The 20,035-nt window shown below is 41.3% G+C and overlaps 2 protein-coding genes across 4 annotated transcripts in view; one reads left to right on the top strand and one right to left on the bottom strand.

Moving 5' to 3' along the window:
* Window positions 1-16,744, top strand: part of neurl1b (neuralized E3 ubiquitin protein ligase 1B) — a 53,085-nt gene extending 36,341 nt beyond the window's left edge. For 2 of the 3 annotated variants that reach the window (XM_072663646.1, XM_072663648.1), the window contains exons 2-5: window positions 8,175-8,750; window positions 11,570-12,313; window positions 13,927-14,049; window positions 14,965-16,744. In XM_072663646.1, the coding sequence (XP_072519747.1) occupies window positions 8,175-8,750; window positions 11,570-12,313; window positions 13,927-14,049; window positions 14,965-15,212 (1,691 nt within the window). In that variant the 3' untranslated portion in view covers window positions 15,213-16,744. Of the gene's footprint in view, window positions 1-8,171; window positions 8,751-11,569; window positions 12,314-13,926; window positions 14,050-14,964 lie in introns of all 3 variants that reach the window. The other variant, XM_072663647.1, reaches the window with a different exon arrangement.
* A 1,360-nt stretch (window positions 16,745-18,104) lies between these two features.
* Window positions 18,105-19,792, bottom strand: LOC140540903 (trypsin inhibitor ClTI-1-like). The gene is made up of 4 exons (XM_072663359.1): window positions 19,515-19,792; window positions 19,236-19,282; window positions 19,021-19,130; window positions 18,105-18,362 (listed from the first exon to the last, which is right to left on the bottom strand). The coding sequence occupies exons 1-4, from the start codon at window positions 19,552-19,554 to the stop codon at window positions 18,317-18,319; spliced, it is 243 nt and encodes an 80-aa protein (XP_072519460.1). The 5' UTR covers window positions 19,555-19,792; the 3' UTR covers window positions 18,105-18,316.
* Window positions 19,793-20,035: the final 243 nt, after the last annotated feature.

Raw genomic sequence — 20,035 nt, 5'->3', positions numbered from 1 at the left:
AGTGATTGTAGTGTGAAGACGCCTGTCTGGAAGGTCCAGTCATTGGGTAATCAGTATTCCTGGCTGCAAAAACACCCATGAGGACAAAGGCACCCTCCTTGCATCTCAGAGACAAGGTTATTGAAGAGTATAAGTCAGGGGATGGAGACAAATGAAGAAATATGGCACATGTGTAAATCTGCCAAGAGCAGGCCTGAGTGACTGTGCAAAAAGGAGACTAGTTAAGGAGGCCTCCAAGATACCAGTGCTCTGAAGGAATTAACAGCTTCAGCAGCTGAGATGGCTGGTGATAACTACTGTTGCACATGTTCTTCACCAGTCAAAGCTTTAACTTGCCTACAGATCACCCAAAGGTGTGAGAGACTCCAAGGTCAACTGGAAGAAGGTTCTTTGGCTTGATGAGGCCAAAATGGAGCTTTTCGTCTATAAGACTTGTCAACGTAACCAGTTAGTTTTACTTAGAAACAGAGAGGCAATCAGTTATCTTTTAAGCATTCTCAATATTTCAGCTTTATAGGCTACTTATTCAGAATATCCATCACTAGTTAGCTATGTGAGCTCATTTTAGCATTTTTAGCTAAGGAAAACATCTTAAGATTAAGTAAATTAAAAGAAGACCACCTTCCCTGTAGCAGACTAGGGTTCATTTCCCTGGGTAAACTCACCATGCGGCATCAATAACAGTTGTTGTTCAAGGCTCTTAATGTTACGTTTGCGTATGTTAATGGTGTGGGCTACACTCTAGGAATACAATGATGCGCTCAATAACAGAGACCTGATATTAAACATACACTCTTATGAGAAAATGCCATAAAAGAACCTTTTCTTTATAGTTCCCTAAAGAATCATTTAAAAAAGAGATTTGGAAATGTGATGAAGCTTTTACAGGTTCAAAGAACTATTACATCATCTAAACGTCCTGTACTAATTTAACAGTTACTTCTAGAACCTTTATATATATATATAGTTCTCTCAACATTCACAATTTCAGGTATTCTTTGCCCCCTACAGACATGATCCAGCTTGTGAAGAGTCTAAAAATTACCCGATGAGCTGGATCAGGTGTTAGGGCAGAGAATAGTTCAACCTAGGCAGTAGGGGTTGTAACACAAAACCACTACCTGTGTCTGTATCTGTTTAGGACTCCACAATATCTGTCTATATATGGATTTTTAGAGACAGTAGAGACAGTTACTCTAACAAGAAAAGGATCAACTTTTATTTACCCGCTTGAGCCCTACGTTTATTATTAAGTCATTAATCTTCATGCAGAAACTGTGAATTCGTTAGTAATAGTTTGTTTCAGCGTATATTGTGGAGTACCCCAGGGTTCTATTTTAGGGCCCATAAAAAATTAATATTAACTGTGACAGTGATTTAGTGTGGGATACATGGTCTGAAGGGTTAAAACGTTTGATTTCAGAAGAAACAACGAATAAGCAGGTGTCCCAATGCTTTTGTCTATGTAGTCTATGTGGATCCATAAGCTCACCAGTTTTGCATTATTGGCATTATTGTAGAACATTTACATGTTAGCAGATCTTTGTCTGTAGCAATCCAGAATAGACACTGACTTTGGGAATGCGGTTGTAGGCTCCTAAACCTCTTGACTTCTCCATTTTCTTGTGATGGTCTTCTTTTTTTGCTGCTGAAGCCTGGTTTTGACACAGAGCCTGCTGAAGCCTGCAGCATTTGCTCATACAGAAATGTGACAAGATGGCATGAGGCCTGTATCCATGTGTGCTGGAGCGAAGGCGCTAGAGGAGTGGACTGCAGCATCGTCGTCTGCCACAGCGCAGATTTGCCGTCAGATCAGGCAGATCTATATTTGGAAGGCGAGCGAAACCGCGCTCTGCTTCGCAAGTGCAGTTCACGGCTCTCATCTCGCCTTTGCCTGCTCGCAGAGTGGCGGAAAAGGTCCCTAAATCACACAGCTTGTGAGGAGGCGACTCCAGTGTTTTATGCCTTGCACCTCAGCTATGTTTATGAAACAGACCTTTGGCCTTCAACACTATCTACGCAGCCAGACGGCTTTTTATCTAAAGCTGTTCCTGGCCATGGAAAATTAAAAAAGTAGCACAAGCTTCCTTTTTTGTGCTAGTTTCTGGTCTTTTACAATAGTGAGGTTATTGGTAGAAATTACATGTGAAACTAAAGTGTGGAAAAACCTTGTGAAGCGAATGATGGTTAACATCAACTCTGAAATACAGAAAAAAGAGTACTGAAAGCAAAAGCAGCAGTTGCAGGAAAACTATGGTATTATTATTATTATTATTATTACTATTGGTATCTTTAGTACCTTTATTACCTTTAGTACTTTTTACTTTTTAAATTTATCCCCTACCCTATTTATTGTTTAGTGTCTTTTTCCTTTAGTTTAAGACTGTGTTCTGTGTTTTTTTGTTACTCGTCATACGTGTTGCTCTCACCAAGACAAATTCCTTGTATGTGTAACATACTTGGTGAAATAAAGAGATTCTGATTCTGATCTTGATTGGCTGTTTTATGTTACACAGTCCAAGATCCAAGAGATGTCTGTGGCTGTATTTTTTTTTTTTTGCACAGTTTACACCTAGAAATACAAACTCGCAACTTACTGTATAATATTGAATTGTGTAACAAGGTTGTACGGTGTTAAAGCATTAACATTAGAACTAGGCCTTGTAAAATGTAGAAATGTGGTCAGAAAACGAAGAAAAGCCCACCTTGCCAGACCCCCTGTAGGGCTCTAGTGGTATTTTAGCATTAAGCTAACATTTTTGGCAACAAATCTTTTATAGGACAGGATTAGTTTTACATGGGGAGGCGGGGTAATGTAATTATTACACAGTTTCCCAGTGACTTTAGTCCGGTCTGAATGCGCCATTCCGGACATTTTTGTGCCATTTACTCCTGCATCAGTAGAAATACCTTCTGTAAAACAAGCCATAAAAATATCCTCAGTTTATATTAACTGTGTGTGACTCGACATGTGGGTAAATATTCTGTCACATCCTGTGGAAAATGAGTTTAGATGGATTTTCTCAAGCTCCACATGCTACATTTACCATTACATACAATGTCTGTTAACCCTGTTAATTCGGTATGTTTGGTCCAGTGTGAAAGCTCTTTTCTAGCCCGGTAGCGGCTCCTGACGTTGGTGGTCTAGGGTTTGCTTCAAGCTAACTGCTTCGATCTGAAGCTATACACTGAAAATCCACATCTGTAAATACTATTGTTCTTCGGAGTGTTTGACTTTTATTATTTATAATGTATATATATTGCTAATTTATCTACTCTCTGTAACTGAGTGTCTTGCTATCCCTTGCTGCTGTGACACTGAATTTCCCCACTATGGGACTGATAAAGGATTATCATACATAACTTATCTTATCTCAGCGCTATGTGTGGAGTTGCGTGATTGGTTCATTTTGTCATGTGACTGCTTCAACATATTGCCTGCATGCCTATGAACCTCCGTGAGAATGGCTTCTTGTTTGCAGGTATTCGTTCATGGTGAAATACCAGAAACTCCAGAAAGCGCCGCTCCCTGCCTGTTGAGTGTTTGTATCCAAGTAAAATAATGAAATATGATAAAAATTAACGGATAAAACTTCCCCGTGATAATGAGCCCCTCTCACAAGCCCAGAATCGGCAGAGTGCAGACTTACAAGTGTGAAAACTTCATTCAAAAGCCCTTCATTTAGCTGTAGCTGTTGAAGTTCTGCTGTCTACTGCTGTCTAATGAAGAGCAGTCAAACTCAGCAGCAATACCAATCAAGATCTCCATTTCAGCTTGGGAGAGGAACATTTAGCAAAATAAAGAAAGCAACCATGATTTTGTGTTAGAGACCCAACTCGTTATTTTAGTGAGTGCTTTAACAGTTTTTAGCAGTGTTGAACTGATGTACTGAATCAGCTTCTTACGACTACTCTCAAATGCTACCCTAAATAGGATTTGATGTTCTTTAGAGATGTTAGCTAGGACAAATTACTGTATGTATGCTTTAGAATAGAGGGTGTATGTACGTTAGGGCTGATTGTCAGTTGTAATCACAGTAAACACAGTTCCCCAGTTGTCTTGTTATGTCTTGTCAGAGAAAAAGTGGTGGGTGAAGGTGTGGCACCATCTCTGGTTTACAAATGTATCCGTGTATATAGTAAACAGTCCATCCCTGCACTCTGCTGAAAGCCTGAAGTCATCATAAGAAGGCTCAGCCAGCTACTTCAAAGCTGGAGATGAAGTGAGATGGTTTTAACCCCTTAAACAGCCTATGGATTGCTGAAGGGCTGTAAGTGTTATTACAAACTTCTATTACCAAAGAATAGCCTCACCAGTTTGTACAGAAGTCCTGTAGTTATGGAATAATAAGACATAGTGTGTAACAAGCCTTTCTGCATTAAAGGGTTAAAGAAGAAAACATTGTCAAAGGAGAATCTATGATGCTTTGCTGTATATATAAATAAATATAGTAGTAAATGTTAACTTTAGTGATGTTACTCTGAAACACTGATGTAATTAAATATGGTCAGGTCAGTAAGTGTACAAGGAAACATGACTGAGCTGCCATATAGTGATATTTGACTTCCATTTAAGTCGTGTTACATTGGTAAGTGAATGTAGTTGTAGGAGTCTTGCCAGAGGGAGTCGAACCCTACTCTGTCACAGAGAAGATTATTCTGTTACCCACTACACTACACCATCCACAGTCAGTGACACACATCAGTAAATTCCCAGAAATCATTAGGCTCTGTCTGAAGGCCTAAAAGACCCTTAGGGTTCCCCACTTGTGATGTATCATTGCATCGTGACTAGCATGACTGGTGAGTTTCCCCTCCAAAACAACAACCAGCTGAAAGCCTGGTGATGCATCACAAAGGAAGAATTCAACAGTTTGGTGATGTTACTGGGTCTTCAGCTTGGTGTAGGTATTGCAAGCAAGAGATATGGACATATGGACAAAAGTTATGGGACACCTGCTTATTCATTGTTTCTTCTGAAATCAAGGGGATTAAAATAGTCCTGCTTTTGTTGGAGTAACTGTCTCTACTGTCTAGGGAAGGCTTTCTGCTAGATTACAGTGAGGATTTGATGGCATTTAGCAGCAAGACTGTTAGTGAGGTCAGAATGTCGGATGATCACCACCCCACCCCACCATATCCCTAACTCCCTAACTCCCCTATGGGGCTAGCCCACGCAATACTTTTCTACAGAGTAGATGGGAATGTATTCAATAGAAGGGGTGTCCACAAACATTTGAACACTTAGTGTATGCAACCAAATATTCAGCGTTACCTTATTTTACTTATACCTTTGCTCCTAAACATTGGGTGGCCTGCCATCAAAGGTACCATGGTTTAAGCCCTTTCCTTCACCTTTTGGTCACAGAAATCTTTACTTTCTTTGTGAAATTAGAGCAACTAAATGACAGTATAACTGTTACAACCCACTCTCAGACGGGCACTGCTGAATTCATCTGAGACGTTGCAGATGCTACAGATGTTCTCACATTTTTGACTGCTACATCATGGTTTTGAACATAATTAGGGCTAATGTCTTACTAACTGGTTCGTGATAAACAGTAATCCAGTCACACCAAATCATCCCCCTTATGTCAGGAAACAATGAGCGGTGAGTATTGGAGCACGCCTCCGGAATGCCCAGGTCCTGCTGTTAAAAGTAACTCTTTGTGACTGTGCGATTGTCTAGTGATCATTTACTGGGGTTTGGCAGTAAGTGAAATACATGTGCATGGACTGGGTGATATAGCAATAACATAACATCATGATACAGGAAGACATTTGCTTCTATACATTCTAAGCAAAAATGGATCTATACAGTACTGAACAGTGTAATTTGACTTGGAACTATAGTAGAACCCATTTCTGTTATGGTCCAACACAGAACTATTGCCTTTACTAAAGAGTGTACACACCAATCAGCCATAACATTAACACCATCTGTCTAATACTGAATAGTTCCCTCTTGTGTTGCAACAACAGTTCTCAGCATGCTCAGTGCCATGTGGTATCTGACACCAAGACGTTAGCATCAGTAGATTCTTTAAGTCCTGTACGCTGTGAGGTGGGGTCTCCATGGATCGCGTCATTAAGCCTTGTGCCCCTTTCGCCGGTTGTCCTTTCTTGGAACACTTTTGGTAGGTACTGACCACTGCAAACCAGAAAAAAACAGAAAAAGACCTGACTGATGTTTTGGAGATGCTCTGACCCAGTCGTCTTGACATCACAAAATTTAGCCCTTGTCAGAAATACGTAGATAAAGATAATCTATGGGTTTCATTTCACCTGTCAGTGGTGTTAATGTTATGGCTGATCAGTTATGGATCATGATATTTTCTTTTGTTTTGATAACTTGGAGTAGCTTAGCACATTTAGCACTAAATTCTGTAATGCAAGACCAATCTTTTTAACCTCATAAATCCTAGTCCTGTTATTAAATCTAAATTTGTTATTTTAAGGCTCATCATTTGGTAGCTACTAATTATTTAGGGAATATTATAATTATATAAATATTACTAATTTATATGTAAATTATGCCATTTGATGGCGGTAAGTAAGGGCCCACATTCTGGAATTTGAGTTTAATGGTTTACTAAAAACATCAAGTTGGTCAGCTTTTGAGAACTGAATATATCCATGATTTTCTCATCATGCATATTGTGACATAATGTATTATGGTAGATATAATGATAGCGACAGTGTGTCTTCATATTGCCCACACCTATAACACCATAAATGGACGCAACATAACTGAATGTTAGAACACTGCTGATGTGCTTTTCCATGGTTTTAAAGAAATTATTTCTTTGGGATGTAAACAGAGTCATTTAGAGGGGTGTAATACAAAATTGTCAATTTGTGAGAAACATAACTCATATGTTATTTTAGTGGTGGTGATGGGAACCAGTGTACCCAGTGTCTACTGTGCAGATAAAGCCTTTTTAATATTTAATTCAGAAATAAAACTGAACCTACTCTAAATGTGTCTTCTAGTTTTATATGTAGGTTGATCATGCAAAAATAGTCTCAAATCTGTTCATTATAATGAATAAACACAGTAAGCGTAATAAATCTGATTGTAATTGAATGATAATTCTTTTACCCTAGATTATGTTGTTTAAACCTTATCTAGAAGCTATCATAAAACAGTGTGTCAGGCATCAGTTAACATAACAATCTTGTATCGTAGCTTTCTGTAGGGTGACATTTGGCGCTATTAACAAATTCTGACTCCCTACGTTTTTCTCACTAAACCTCTCTGAAGGATTTTTTTACGTCCTTACGACTTAATTACGCAGAAGTCTTTTTCAAAAATTTCCTTTTCTATCAGTGGTTTGGAAGCAAGTTTTGCTCAAACTGGTCTTCATTTTCTGGCCTCACCTGTCTTTTGATTGAGACCATTTGGTCACAGTGGACAGCCTAATTGTGCCGTTATTTACTGCTGTTGATTTGCTGCGATTTGATAGAGCTATGTTTGCCTTGGCTGGTGGGAGATCTGTCAGTGCTGTCATCACCGTGGCCTTTAGTGCCACTGCTGGTATGCCATTGTTCCTGGGGTAATGCCTTTTCCATGCCCTTGAGCACCAAGTTCATGGTGAAAGGCAAATGCTCACCTTATGTTGTTCATTAGGAGGGTGTATTTATCTAGCGTGGCTTTAGCAGATGTGTGGGATGTCGGAAGGAGAGAGGGAGCATTGTGGGAACGTTCTTTCCCTCCCCTCCTGCCCCAATTGAAGAAGGTTACCGGACGAACCTTTGTAAATACAATACAGTGTGTTTTGGTTAATGGGACATTGTGTAAAAATCTTGAGGGATTTGGAGTTTCACCAGTTGATGTCATACATCATAAGATAAAAAAAACTAAGGAACAGTCATAGCATGTTGTTGAACTGTGCTTTTCAAATCCTTAACTTTTATTCAGTAATTAGTCTATAGATATAATATTGAATACGAAACTAGTTGCAGTCATGCAGTTATGAGAGTAAGGAACTCCCACAGGACTCCAGAGAGTTTAAGCAGTTAAACTTTCTCTCCTGGCCTTGAAATTTGTATGTAACAATCTGCTGTTATCAAGGCGTTACCATAAGTACTGTCTTCTTCCTTGTATCAAAGTGGCATCACTGTGCTCTTCTCTTCCCACGGTTTCTGACAAGCCTCATTGTTTTGTCCAGCAGATGCGAGCCTGCAGCACCGCCCAGTGGCCAGTCGCCAGTACTACGCCCTACAGCATGGAGCCGTGGCGGTGGAACGACGCACCTCCACCCAGCAGCCAGCAAGCCTGGAGTCACCTCGCTTCCATCCTCAGGCCAAGGGCAAGAACATCCGCCTGGATGCACAGCTGCGACGTGCCACGCGCAAGAACAGCTTCTGTAACGGCATCACTTTCAGTCAGCGGCCCGTGCGCCTCTACGAGAAGGTGCGCCTGCGTCTCTCCGGGGTTCACACCGGCTGGAGTGGGGCGCTGCGATTCGGTTTCACTAGCCTAGACCCTGGCGAGCTGGCCTCGACTGAAATCCCAAAGTATGCGTGTCCCGACCTAGTGACCCGGCCAGGGTACTGGGCAAAAGCTCTGCCAGAGAGACTGGCCACCCGGGACAACGTGCTGGCCTTCTGGGCTGACCGGCACGGACGTGTCTTCTATGCCATTAATGAAGGTGAGCCCATTCTCTTCCACTGTGGACTGAGTGTGGGCTGCCCACTCTGGGCCATCATCGACATCTATGGCATCACGCAGGAGGTCACCTTGCTTGGTGAGTAGCCCTTACACTTGTACTGTAATGCTAATAAATCCTGTTTTTCTTGCAGTAGGAGGTCATTTGTTACTAGGAGAGGAGTTTGAGAAGCTAAGTATTCTCAACCCATAAAGCACCTTAAACAAACTACAGCTCTATGTTCTGCATGAAGTTGTTCCAGAGTGACAGGCTTAAATATGCACCTTGAGGATGTTTACCATTCATTACAACAATGCTGCAGGGTGGATAGGCCTAGTCATTTTACGCTAACTAAGGTTTCATTCAGAAAGTAAAAGAAGATATCTCATCTTAATGTAATTTTAACACTGTGGTTTAACTATGGGAATTATCATAATAACTCATTGTTTAATAAGTCTCTATTGTGATGGCAGATTCCCTAATGTACTCATAATTTGCTGCCTATTTCTGGGTACTATTGTTTATGGTAACACCCAAATTATGTTAATTTTAAAACTAAAAACTGATATGATTTTTAATATCAATTGTCAATACCTAAATAGTCAGTCTTATCACCATCTAGACTGCTGATTGGCTTCAACATGTACCATGCTGGAACTTGGAAAACTTGGAATCCTTATTATTAAATATTAAAAAATGAGAAAATAATTCAGATAAACAAAAAATGCATTATATTTGTAAAACTGCATTTTTACGATAGATATAGTACATTTTTACTTGCATATATTTGTTATATTCAAAATAACGTATAGAAAAAGTATTGTAATGGTATAAGTATCGAACCAATTTGAACAATACCCAGCCCTAATTCTGTAGTGATGTTTTGCAGATGCCTCAGACAGTCTAGATTAAGATTAAATTCAATAGCTTGTGAACAAAGTCTGGGAGAAATGTAACATGTTATGTAGTTAAACAGATGTTGAACATGAGCGTCTGGTCACGTTCTTGTTTTTAAGGACAGAACAGAGTGTGCTTAGAGTAGATCATTTACTATAGTGGTTGGCTCCAACCCACCCACTGCAGTCTAGAGTCTAGTTGGAAGAGACAGGGGTTATACCACTATCACAATTTCCTTCTTGATCCAGTAGGAATGAATGGCAAGGCTAGTATCCTCATACCAATAGTGATGCTTATACTTTGTTAGTGTGTGTGTGTAAAATGGGAATTCTTTATGATTTATAACTCACTATTCCATAAAAAAACATTATAAAGAAAAGAGATGGTGAAAAGAAAAAATTAGTTCCCACAATATTTTTCTCACTTTTGTGTTTTGCGAGTATTCAATTTAATACTTAAACTAAATACTTAGGAAAAATCAGTACTTTCAGATAAGGATTGATGCTTACGCTGAAACATCAGGATCAGAAGTGTCGATATTTCAATATTGCTCGACCACCCAACTAGAAAACACCAATATATACTGGGTAGGGGTAGCAGTGGTATAGACAGCACTGGTATAGTGGTATGGAAAGCACTGGTATAGACATGCGTCTAATGCTCCAGCTCAGGGAAGTTCCCAGCAGCAGAAGCCCGCTATCTGGTTTATTCTAGCTTCATAAAAGTAGCAGCGGCGGCAGTGCAAGACAATTAGGATAGCAGCATATTCAAGAGCTTTTAAGACACTCCTGATAAGACACTCCTAGCAGAGCCTCAACTACTTGTGAAGGGGCCCTGAGTGGTGCAAGGGGGCTGAATGCCAAGAGAACAGACGTCATGATGACAGAGGTGGCCTAGGTCACTATTACACCTTGACAGACTGACGGCTTTAGCGCGTTTAGCAACAAGAGGAATTGTGTCCTGTGCTGAAACACATACATGCACACAGCACATATGAGGCCAAAAGGTAACCAAGGAACCAGATACAATCCAGTGACTCTCTCTCTCTCCCCGACGCTCCGTGACGTTGTTTATCTTCTGTTCGTTGGGAACCCTGTCCATATTTGGTAAGGGCCGCCTTGTATCCCTGGAGAGTGAGTGTTCTTGCGCTACTGAGACTGATATTCTGGGAGGCTGCAAGTCTGTCAGTGGAGCAAAACCAGACGCATGCAAATGTTGTGTCTAGCTTGTCAGTCAGGGTGTGTGCTTTGATTAGCTGGTCTGATTTCACAACACAATATGATTTAAATCAGCGTCGCGTGAAGTAGTTAAAGAGTAGCACCAATGGAATTACGGAAAAAGGTGTCAAAATCACTGGCTGATACACTGATTGTTTATGAGTGTAGACAAGAAAAAAGTCTTTTTCAAAAGAGTATCCTAATGATTTTATTAACTTTATGACCATTGATATTTCTATTAGTATTGAACAATACTCAAGGTTTCAATATCGGTATGGGAAAAGAAAAGGTGTTGTAGCACTGGTGTAGTACTGAAAAGATTTCTTTCACTCATAGCAATACTGGAATCTGTTCGATTCTGAATATACAAGAGGTTCTCCTGCTTGAAGAACTATTTTACCAGGCCAAGAACCATTTAAGCATTCAAACGATACTTGGGGTTTGCATTGTTCTATATAGAACCACTCTATTTACCAAATAACCCTTTACTTCAATAACCCTTCATACCTTCATGTCACTTTGCTAACTTTAGCTCTAGACTAGCTAGAGCAATTGTTTTAGTCAGTGTTAGTCAGGGAACAAGGATCTTTGCGGCCCTCAATCCAGAACCCTGAAGGAGAGTGGAGAGTCATTAAGCTCTTTAAATAGAAGGTGAAATTTGCATGTGTTTTGCTGCTGTGTTGAAACTAAGTAATTTCCGGTTATTAACAATTTTCCTTTGAAAAGTCATGTTCCGTGTTTTTGGAGCAGAATAAATCTAAAGCCCTAATGACCGAGTCACTGATTTTATCATCCTTCTTTCAGAGAGCACATTTGCCGAGAGCGTGGGCACAAGCTGCCTGAGTGCAGCGCGCCTCAGCGCCTACCTGCCCCAGAGCAACCACGACTCGGCCAACTACAGCAACAACCAGCTGGAGACGAACCAGGCCGCGGCCGCCAAGATGGCCACCCTTCAGCTTGGCGGCTACAATCAGCTCAGTGCTTGCTGCTCCTCCTCTTCTTCCCCCTCCGTCACATCTGCCTCCTCTTCCTCTGCCTCCTTCAGCATCCAGAGGGCCACCCGTGGCCCGCTCCCGGCCCTCGACACCGATCTGCACTTTCACCCCGTGCGGGGGGCTGACGTAGTTCTGTCCAACGATCGAGCCGTCGCCTGCGTCCACTTCCTGGACAGCAGCCGGACTCTGGTGTTCAGCGACAGGCCTCTACGTGTTGGCGAGACCCTGTATGTGGAGGTGGGCCACCTGGGGCTGCCCTACTTCGGAGCGCTACTTTTTGGGATGACTTCCTGTGACCCGGGCACGCTCCATGCCGGTGAGCTGCCGGCCGACCCGGACGTGCTTCTGGACCGCAAGGAGTACTGGGTGGTGTACAGGGGCTTCCCGGTGCCTGGGCCAGGCGATGTGCTCAGCTTCACCTTGCTGGCCAACGGAGAGGTGCATCATGGTGTGAACGGAGTGTCCCGCGGACGTCTTCTGTGCGTCGACTCCTCACAAGTGCTGTGGGCTTTCTTTGCCCTGCATGGCGCTGTCAACCGACTCAGGATATTAGGCAAGTGTTAACACAGTGACCAGCCAGAGTAATCAGCTAGAGCTCCACTGCTGGGGACACACTGCACTGCACAATTACTCAGTTAGTGTCCTCTGTCTTAAAACATTAATTCCAGCATGTATAGTTGCTTGATAATACCATGATGAGCTGATTCTCATGTGTTGGGATAAGGAAACTAGACTCAGGACTGTAGTTAAGAACCACTGATCCCAGTCCTGAAGTAACCCTCTCTGCACATGTCAGTGTTCATCCTGCTACATCAGACTCTCTTCAAATGAGGAAAGTCTTATTTATTGCAAAGTGTGCAGGGCACTCCAGAGTCAATCCTTGTGGTCTACCAGGCAGGCAGTATTTTGCTGTATCTCTTACACTTCATGGGCAAAAGTATTGGGACAGCCACTTACTCATAGTTTCTTCCAAAGGAAAGAAGGGTATTTAAAAGGGTTTAACCTGCTTTTGTTGGAGAAACTGTCTCTACTGTCCAGGGAAGAAGGCTTTCTTCTAGATTTTTGAGGTCAGAATGTTGGATGATCACCACCCCACCCCACCTCACCTCATCCCCAACTTCCCAACTCCTCCCCAACTCATCCCAAAAGTATTGGATCTCTCCAGAGAACACAGTTGGCAATAGATTTATGGTTATCTACTCCAGAGTGTGATATTCTATTGGCAGTATGCCTCTACAGGAACTAGAAGGGTATTTAAAAGGGTTTAACCTGCTTTTGTTGGAGAAACTGTCTCTACTGTCCAGGGAAGAAGGCTTTCTTCTACATTTTTGAGGTCAGAATGTTGGATGAGCTCCAATATTTGCCATTTTTTGGAGATATGAGGTTTTTGTGTGACAGTGACAATATACAGTGCCATGCTCAGTTTATATGGTAAATATCTGATTTGTTTTCAATGCTAGTGCACTTAGTCCTTTGGTTTCACCACATATATACAAAATACCAGCATTTATCATACCTAGACAAGTGATCTAGATGTTTTAAACAGACGTTTTTTAGGAGTGGGCATTTTGCAGGGTATAAAAAAAATTATCCTAGCATTTCCCCAAAGTTTAAGCTCTTCTATGGTGAAGAGTAGGCAATACTGCCTAGTCTCATTAAGTTGTTTTTCTCACTGGCTTGTTTTTTGCCCCCAGAACTAACTGCTGGCATGTCCTTTAGTCTTATTTTGGGATGCTACTTCGCTCTGCAGGGAATTCTTTCAAAATAGAACCCTAATCCTTTTGAGCGCAGTACCATGATTTACAGCAGGACAACAGGCTGTGAGCTTATGAAGGCTGATGTATTGTTCAGTCAGCAGTGCATATAGAGGGAAGACAGTTAAACATGACATAAGTCCTATATGATATTCTTTGCCACAGAATTCCAGAAATGGACCCTGTCTGCACACATTTGACTTGTGACACTGATGTGTAATGCATTTTCCTGCTGTTTGGACGGCTTGTGTTTTTTGTTGTGCTGCACAATGCAGCCAGTACATAGCATGAATACTTGCAGCATAAGGCGCATACTTTGCTTGAAACTGCCATTTATTGCATTTTTCATGTGCACAGTTATGGCTGAACAGCTGGTTTAAGCTGATACTGAAGCCATGTCTATGCTTTCCAGGAACTCTTCAGGAGAGTCCCTCCACCTCCCCCTCTGTGTCCCGTGGAACGACGTCTGACGACAGTGACTCTGACCTGGCCTTCAGTGTCAATAGATCCTCATCTGCCTCTGAGTCCTCACTGGGTGAGTGAGAATGAACAAAGCCTCCCTTTAACCCAGAGTGTATCAGGATCTGTGTTAGGTGATGGCTCCATCTAGACTCTGCCTCAGTGGATGGGAATAAACAGATGCCAATGCAGTGTCTCTGTGTGTAGTAAAGCTAAAAATAACCTGCCCACATTGTACACTATCAGTTGAACTGATATATTTTTTTATCTTTAAAAAATATATATATACAATACAAAAAGATTGGCTGTAATAGATTAACATATTAAATAAGGAAAGTTTGTAAATTTTTGTTTCCCAATATTGGAAAAAGGCTGATCTTTGTGATATATATTACAATATTACCATCTAAGGTCAGGCAATATGGCTTACTGTTATTGTTATCATGATAAATTTAAAATAAAATTGCAAATCATATATTTCTCAATATATTTTAGGTATTGAAACAGTACTCTTTTTCTTATGCAGTATGATATTAAATCCAGTCTAGTATTTATCTTTAAAATGGGCGTTTTTTGTTAAAGGACTGGATCTAACAATTATCTGATCCAGTGTTTTCAGCCTATATATCAGCTCATTGCCGATTTCATTAATACAGTATGCCAGATCTAGATGGATGGATGGATAGAAGAACCTTGGCTTCATGTAAAATTTGTTTTTACTATTTAAAAGGTTAAAGGTTTCTATTACAACCATGATTCTTTAAGGAACAAAAAGTGGTTTAAGAGTGCACCTGTTAAAACTACTTAGTAACAAAGAGATGACTTGGTTAAGGTCCTTTAAACATTGTGGATCATACTGTGTATCATGAAAACACCCTCAAGTAATTTGATATACAGTATTCTTGCCATATTGCCCACCCTGAAGCTGCACTATAACAAAGGAGGAAAGTCAGGCGGCTGGAATGTGACAGTTCTGTGTGTTTCTCCTCAGTGACAGCCCCCAGCTCTCCTCTCAGTCCCCCCCTCTCACCGAGCCTCTCCTTCCAAGAGACACCGCTGGGCAGCAAGAGCGGCGAGTGCACTGTGTGCTTTGATCAGGAGGTGGACACGGTCATTTATACGTGTGGACACATGTGCCTCTGTAACGACTGCGGACTGAAGCTGAAGAAGCAGATAAACGCCTGCTGTCCCATCTGCCGGAGACCCATCAAGGACGTGATCAAAACCTACAGGCCATAATTGGGTGAAAACCTTACCCCGCCCCCCACCCACCCACCCCCCACCCACACTTTCCTCAACAAACTGAGCAGCACAGTACTGTCTGACTGTGGATGAGCTTGCATTTCAGGACTGCTATGTAGCTTTGTCTCCTCACTACCCCTCCTGCCTAGCATTTCAAGCCTGAAGCCAAAGGCAGCCGAAGATATATATACATATATATTTTTTTGGGGTTCGTCTGATTTGTGCTCAGACATTTTTCAGTGCCTTTGACGTTTGCCTCTAAAGTAGCCCCTAACAAGCTGACAATCATATTTGATATGTTTTGTATAGATTGGAATTATGGAATATAATGAATTGCATCAGAAGGACACTGGGATGGATCTTTTAGAAAAGAATCAGACAGATAATGAACAGTGATTTCTGGTCAATGTATTTTAAAGGTCAGTGTATGTTTGCAGTTGTCCTTTGAAAGAGATGATAAAAGAGAACCCTTTATATGTATGGTGACCTCTAATGCATTTGGACATTTATTGCACTTAACTGGGAATAGGCTTGTGGGCACTAGAAACACAACAGCGCCCCCTACAGAAACCCAATGTCAGAAGGCATTGAAAGGCATTTTTTTTGTTTTGTAAAATTCATTTATTTTTTATGGCTGTGTGATTATGTAGAATTGTGCTGGTGTAATGAGAAAGTAAATGCATTCTCTTTAGCTGAAGGAATCACCAGAGAGATCCTCCAGTAATTTACTAAAGACTTTCAAACATTAGAAACCCAGATCCCGTTCATTCTTGTTTTTAAGGTCTGAACAGCAAAACAGCAAATCAGACTCACTTTAGGTCAAAACTTGTAACATTAATTATGGGAATAATGTACAATAAATATCTATTCAGTATTTAGAAAAAAAAAATTCCTGAAAATTCATGAGTATGACTGTGCATGATGTCAGGCATTTTCAATGTAGGCTCATTTAAAGATTAATACTGACCACTTCACAGCTTTTAATGGAGTCATAATAGTTATGTCATAACTTATTTTGGGCCATACCCCAAACTCCTCCTCTTGGTCCTCTTACCCTTTATATACCACACTTTTCAGTACAACTACGTGTCACACACCTCCACTCCATCGCCTCCCTTTCTTCTATCACTCACCACACCAATGGGGCGCTCTGCTTCATGCGTCAACTACAGGAAAGCCAAGATGGACTCCAAGCTGAAAATATTTAAAGTGAAGTACAACACCAATTGGTGTCTCTCCAGGCTTCCTAACAAGGTGAAGTACTTAAAGGGCCCATATGGAAAACTGGAAGTTCTTGTTTACATAAGTGTGATGAAGAATATAAGCATTGCTAAAGCTTACAAACTCATCATTTACCACCCCATACAGCTCATATCTATCATTGCTGTCACACAAAAACCTTGCATCCTTGTGTATCATTTTTCACTTTTTGACACCATGTTATTCTTTATGTTGTGTCAAATTATCAGGATCCGTGGACCAGTAGAAATGCTCCAAAATGATATGTAATAAAGTCTTTTTACAGCCCATTTTTAATTAATTGTTTTAGTGATATCACAAAACCCTTTTTATATATCCAACCATTAAGCCTACAGCAATTTAGCACCATCAGATCCAAGGTTTTATATATATATATATATATATATATATATATATATATATATATATATATATATATATATATAAAACCTTGGATCTGATTATATATATATATATATATATATATATATATATATATATATATATATATATATATATAATCAGCCTGTTTAATTCTAGGGATAAAGAGTTGGGAAAATGAACACAAACATTGTAAATAAAATACATAGTAGGATATGGGTAAAACTAGAAGCTGTACAGTTTGTCATGTGCCAGAGTTTTGTTATAGCCAACCCCCAACAAACCCGATCTAGTTACCCAATGCTTTCAAGAGCATTCGACTGCACCAGCAAGTTTGTTATATCAGGGTTGGTGCTAAAGTCCGCAGGTAGCTCTGTAGGAGCCAGGTTGGGGATGGCTGATTTAGAATAAAAGCCATTATTGTGCATTTGGATACCACTGGGTACTGCATAACGTTGCTTAGTGCAGTCCTGGAGGCCCTTCAGCTTGGTACGGTTTTGTGTTTTCTATATACCAACACAGTGTTTCTACAATCCAGCTCCTGAGGCTCCACGGCACTGCACATTTTAGAGATGTACCGTGTTGTGGATCGCCAGGAGCAATATCTGTAAACACTGATGCAACAGACCTGTGTTCAGGTGTGGACTTGATCTTTGTGTAACCGTATGACTCAGGCACAGAGAAACTGAAATTGTGCAATTATGGAGGGAGTGGAGCCAACAAAAATCCGGGTCTGGTGTATTTCAAACCAGAGATAAGATCATAATTAATTCCTTTAAAACCTAATGAATCCATTTTTGGTTGAATTTATTTTACACCTTTTGACACCAGCTAGCCTTTAGAATTTCCTAATAAATGGACCAATAGAAGTGGCCAAAAAGTTCTGAAAAAAGTTGCCATTTCAGAGAATGAGACTTTGCAGACATTGACAACATGCGGGTTGTACTCAAGTGTCGGTCATCAAGTTAGTAGGACAAAATCTGCAGTGACAATTCAAGACAACAGTGCCCAGCCCTGCTTCTGGAGCACCGCTACATCCACTGTCTATTTTCTATCCTGATATGACCTGTCCGGTCGAGCTCATCAGGTTTCGCAGGAGCATACTCGCTTGTCAGGTCAAATTGGATTTCCCCAATCCAAATACAGAGGCAAAGCTGCTACCTTTGAACATTTCACAGGCAAGTTAAAGTTATGTAAGAATAAAGGTCATTTCTAGCATAATTCAGCAGAGTTTGCAATGTGTAGAACACAAAACCAACACCACAGAGGGAATCTTGAGATTCTTTAATTAACAATAAAAGTTAGAACAAAAAGGAACAAGACGACAACAGCAGACATAACAGTTAAAAAGCAAGACTTTCCATATTAAAACACTGGTTTGGGACACATTAAGAAGATGCATGGTAAATGGGCTACCACTCATGCTCAATACAGGCGTACACTGTACATGCAGCGGATGGTGAGGTGTGGTGACGTGCGACTCAACACCGTCCTGTACTGACTATGCTAATGCGGACCTTTTGCTCCCTGTTGACAAAGAGAAGAAGGAATGAGTTTGCAAGAGCTTTATATCTTAGTAACCATCAGTTTACCACACTTATTCACTTTGGAATTTTGGGAGGGGTAAAATAAACAAAAAAAGGGAACCAAATGGAAACTGCCTGCCATTAGAGACCACTGGGTTTCTGTAGGACACCTTTAGGTACCGTTAAAAAATACATTCAAAGGGAATTAGGGATTACTCATCACCTCAAAGTTGTTATACACAATGGTCATGAATATGTAGTAATGTCTTGAAATGACCCAAAATGTAATTTTTAAAAATACAAATATACCAGCTTTCCCCAGAGACTTACCACTATATCTTTTCCAAAATCAGTGTATGGCCACTAATTGCTTTGGACACTTAATTATTTGCCCCTGGTGCATCACCTTCATATAAAATTTCCACTCAGGATGACTCTGTTTAGCTCCCAACAACCAAACTGTCCAGAAATATTGAACAATCAGTGGAATTCACCTTAAAAAAAAGCCGGGTTACACATTTAGGATCATTTACATTGAGGCATCCAGCCAACAGACCACCTTTATGGACTATAGGCATCAATGGTTTCCACCAGGGAAAGGCCATATAAAGGGGGGGGGGGTTCTAAACATCTCGCCATGCACTTAATGGAGGACTTACGCCATCCCGAGGCAGAGCATGCACTCGTTCGAGTATGTCTTCCCGTCAGATCCACACACAGGGGCGTAGTCTCGGGTGCACATGGGGAGAAAGTACACCTCACAATTAGGCTGTGAAAAACACACAAGAACACAAGCAGGTTCATATAAACACTGAACAACAACCAGCAGACCAAAGAGACATGAGCCAACACGAGGAGATACTGTTCCACCCACCATTCCCGCTTTAGCCCCAACAGGGACGGCTGCTCCTCTGGTCAAGGCTGTGAAGTGAAAGGAGGGGAAACACGGGGCTCATTAACACCGCACTGTTCAGCACGACTGCAAGCGACTGGTCGCAGAGGGTGAACTGAGCAAACACTGAACACTAAGGCTGATTCTGGCGAACTTTGCAACGGGTTGGAGGACATGCTGAAGCAAAATCGGAGGGTAAACAGACCCACCAGGCGTAAAATGACCATGACATTACCATCACAGCACTGTTCAAAGACTCACCAGCCACGGAGAGGAGGACGAAAATGAGCCTCAGGAGCATGACTGGCTGGCTGGCTGATGGATGGATGGATGGACTCAGAAGAACATCTGCTGAAGTCTGCAAGCTGAAGTAAGAGCCAGACCCAAACACACCTACTTATCTCCTTCCACTCCCAGAGCAGCAGCCCATAGGCGGCGCTTCAGTGTCGAGACTGGTGGAAAGGTGGTGCTGTGCGCTGATCTGAGATCAGCCCTGACACTTGGAGCTGTAGGTGGGAGAAGAACAGGCGAACCTCAGAGACCTCTGAAGGTGTGCAGTCATTCTGCCCATATTAGGAAGACATGGTCTGATACGGGGTTCTCAATGGCAGAAATGACGCAGAAAGGGAGGAGACCCCCAGTTAAAGAAGAAACCCGTTCATATACATGTGCATTATGTAAGAATCCTAACCTAAGTAATATGGAGAATGGCGTCTCATTGCCACCAGTAGTGTCCAGCTGCAGCTTGATATTACAGTATTGTAAACTGTGGCTAGCTTTAT

The sequence above is a fragment of the Salminus brasiliensis genome, chromosome 19 (genome assembly GCF_030463535.1).
Source record: "Salminus brasiliensis chromosome 19, fSalBra1.hap2, whole genome shotgun sequence".
NCBI classification, from domain to species: domain Eukaryota; kingdom Metazoa; phylum Chordata; class Actinopteri; order Characiformes; family Bryconidae; genus Salminus; species Salminus brasiliensis.
This window is presented reverse-complemented; position numbering and strand designations above follow the sequence as displayed.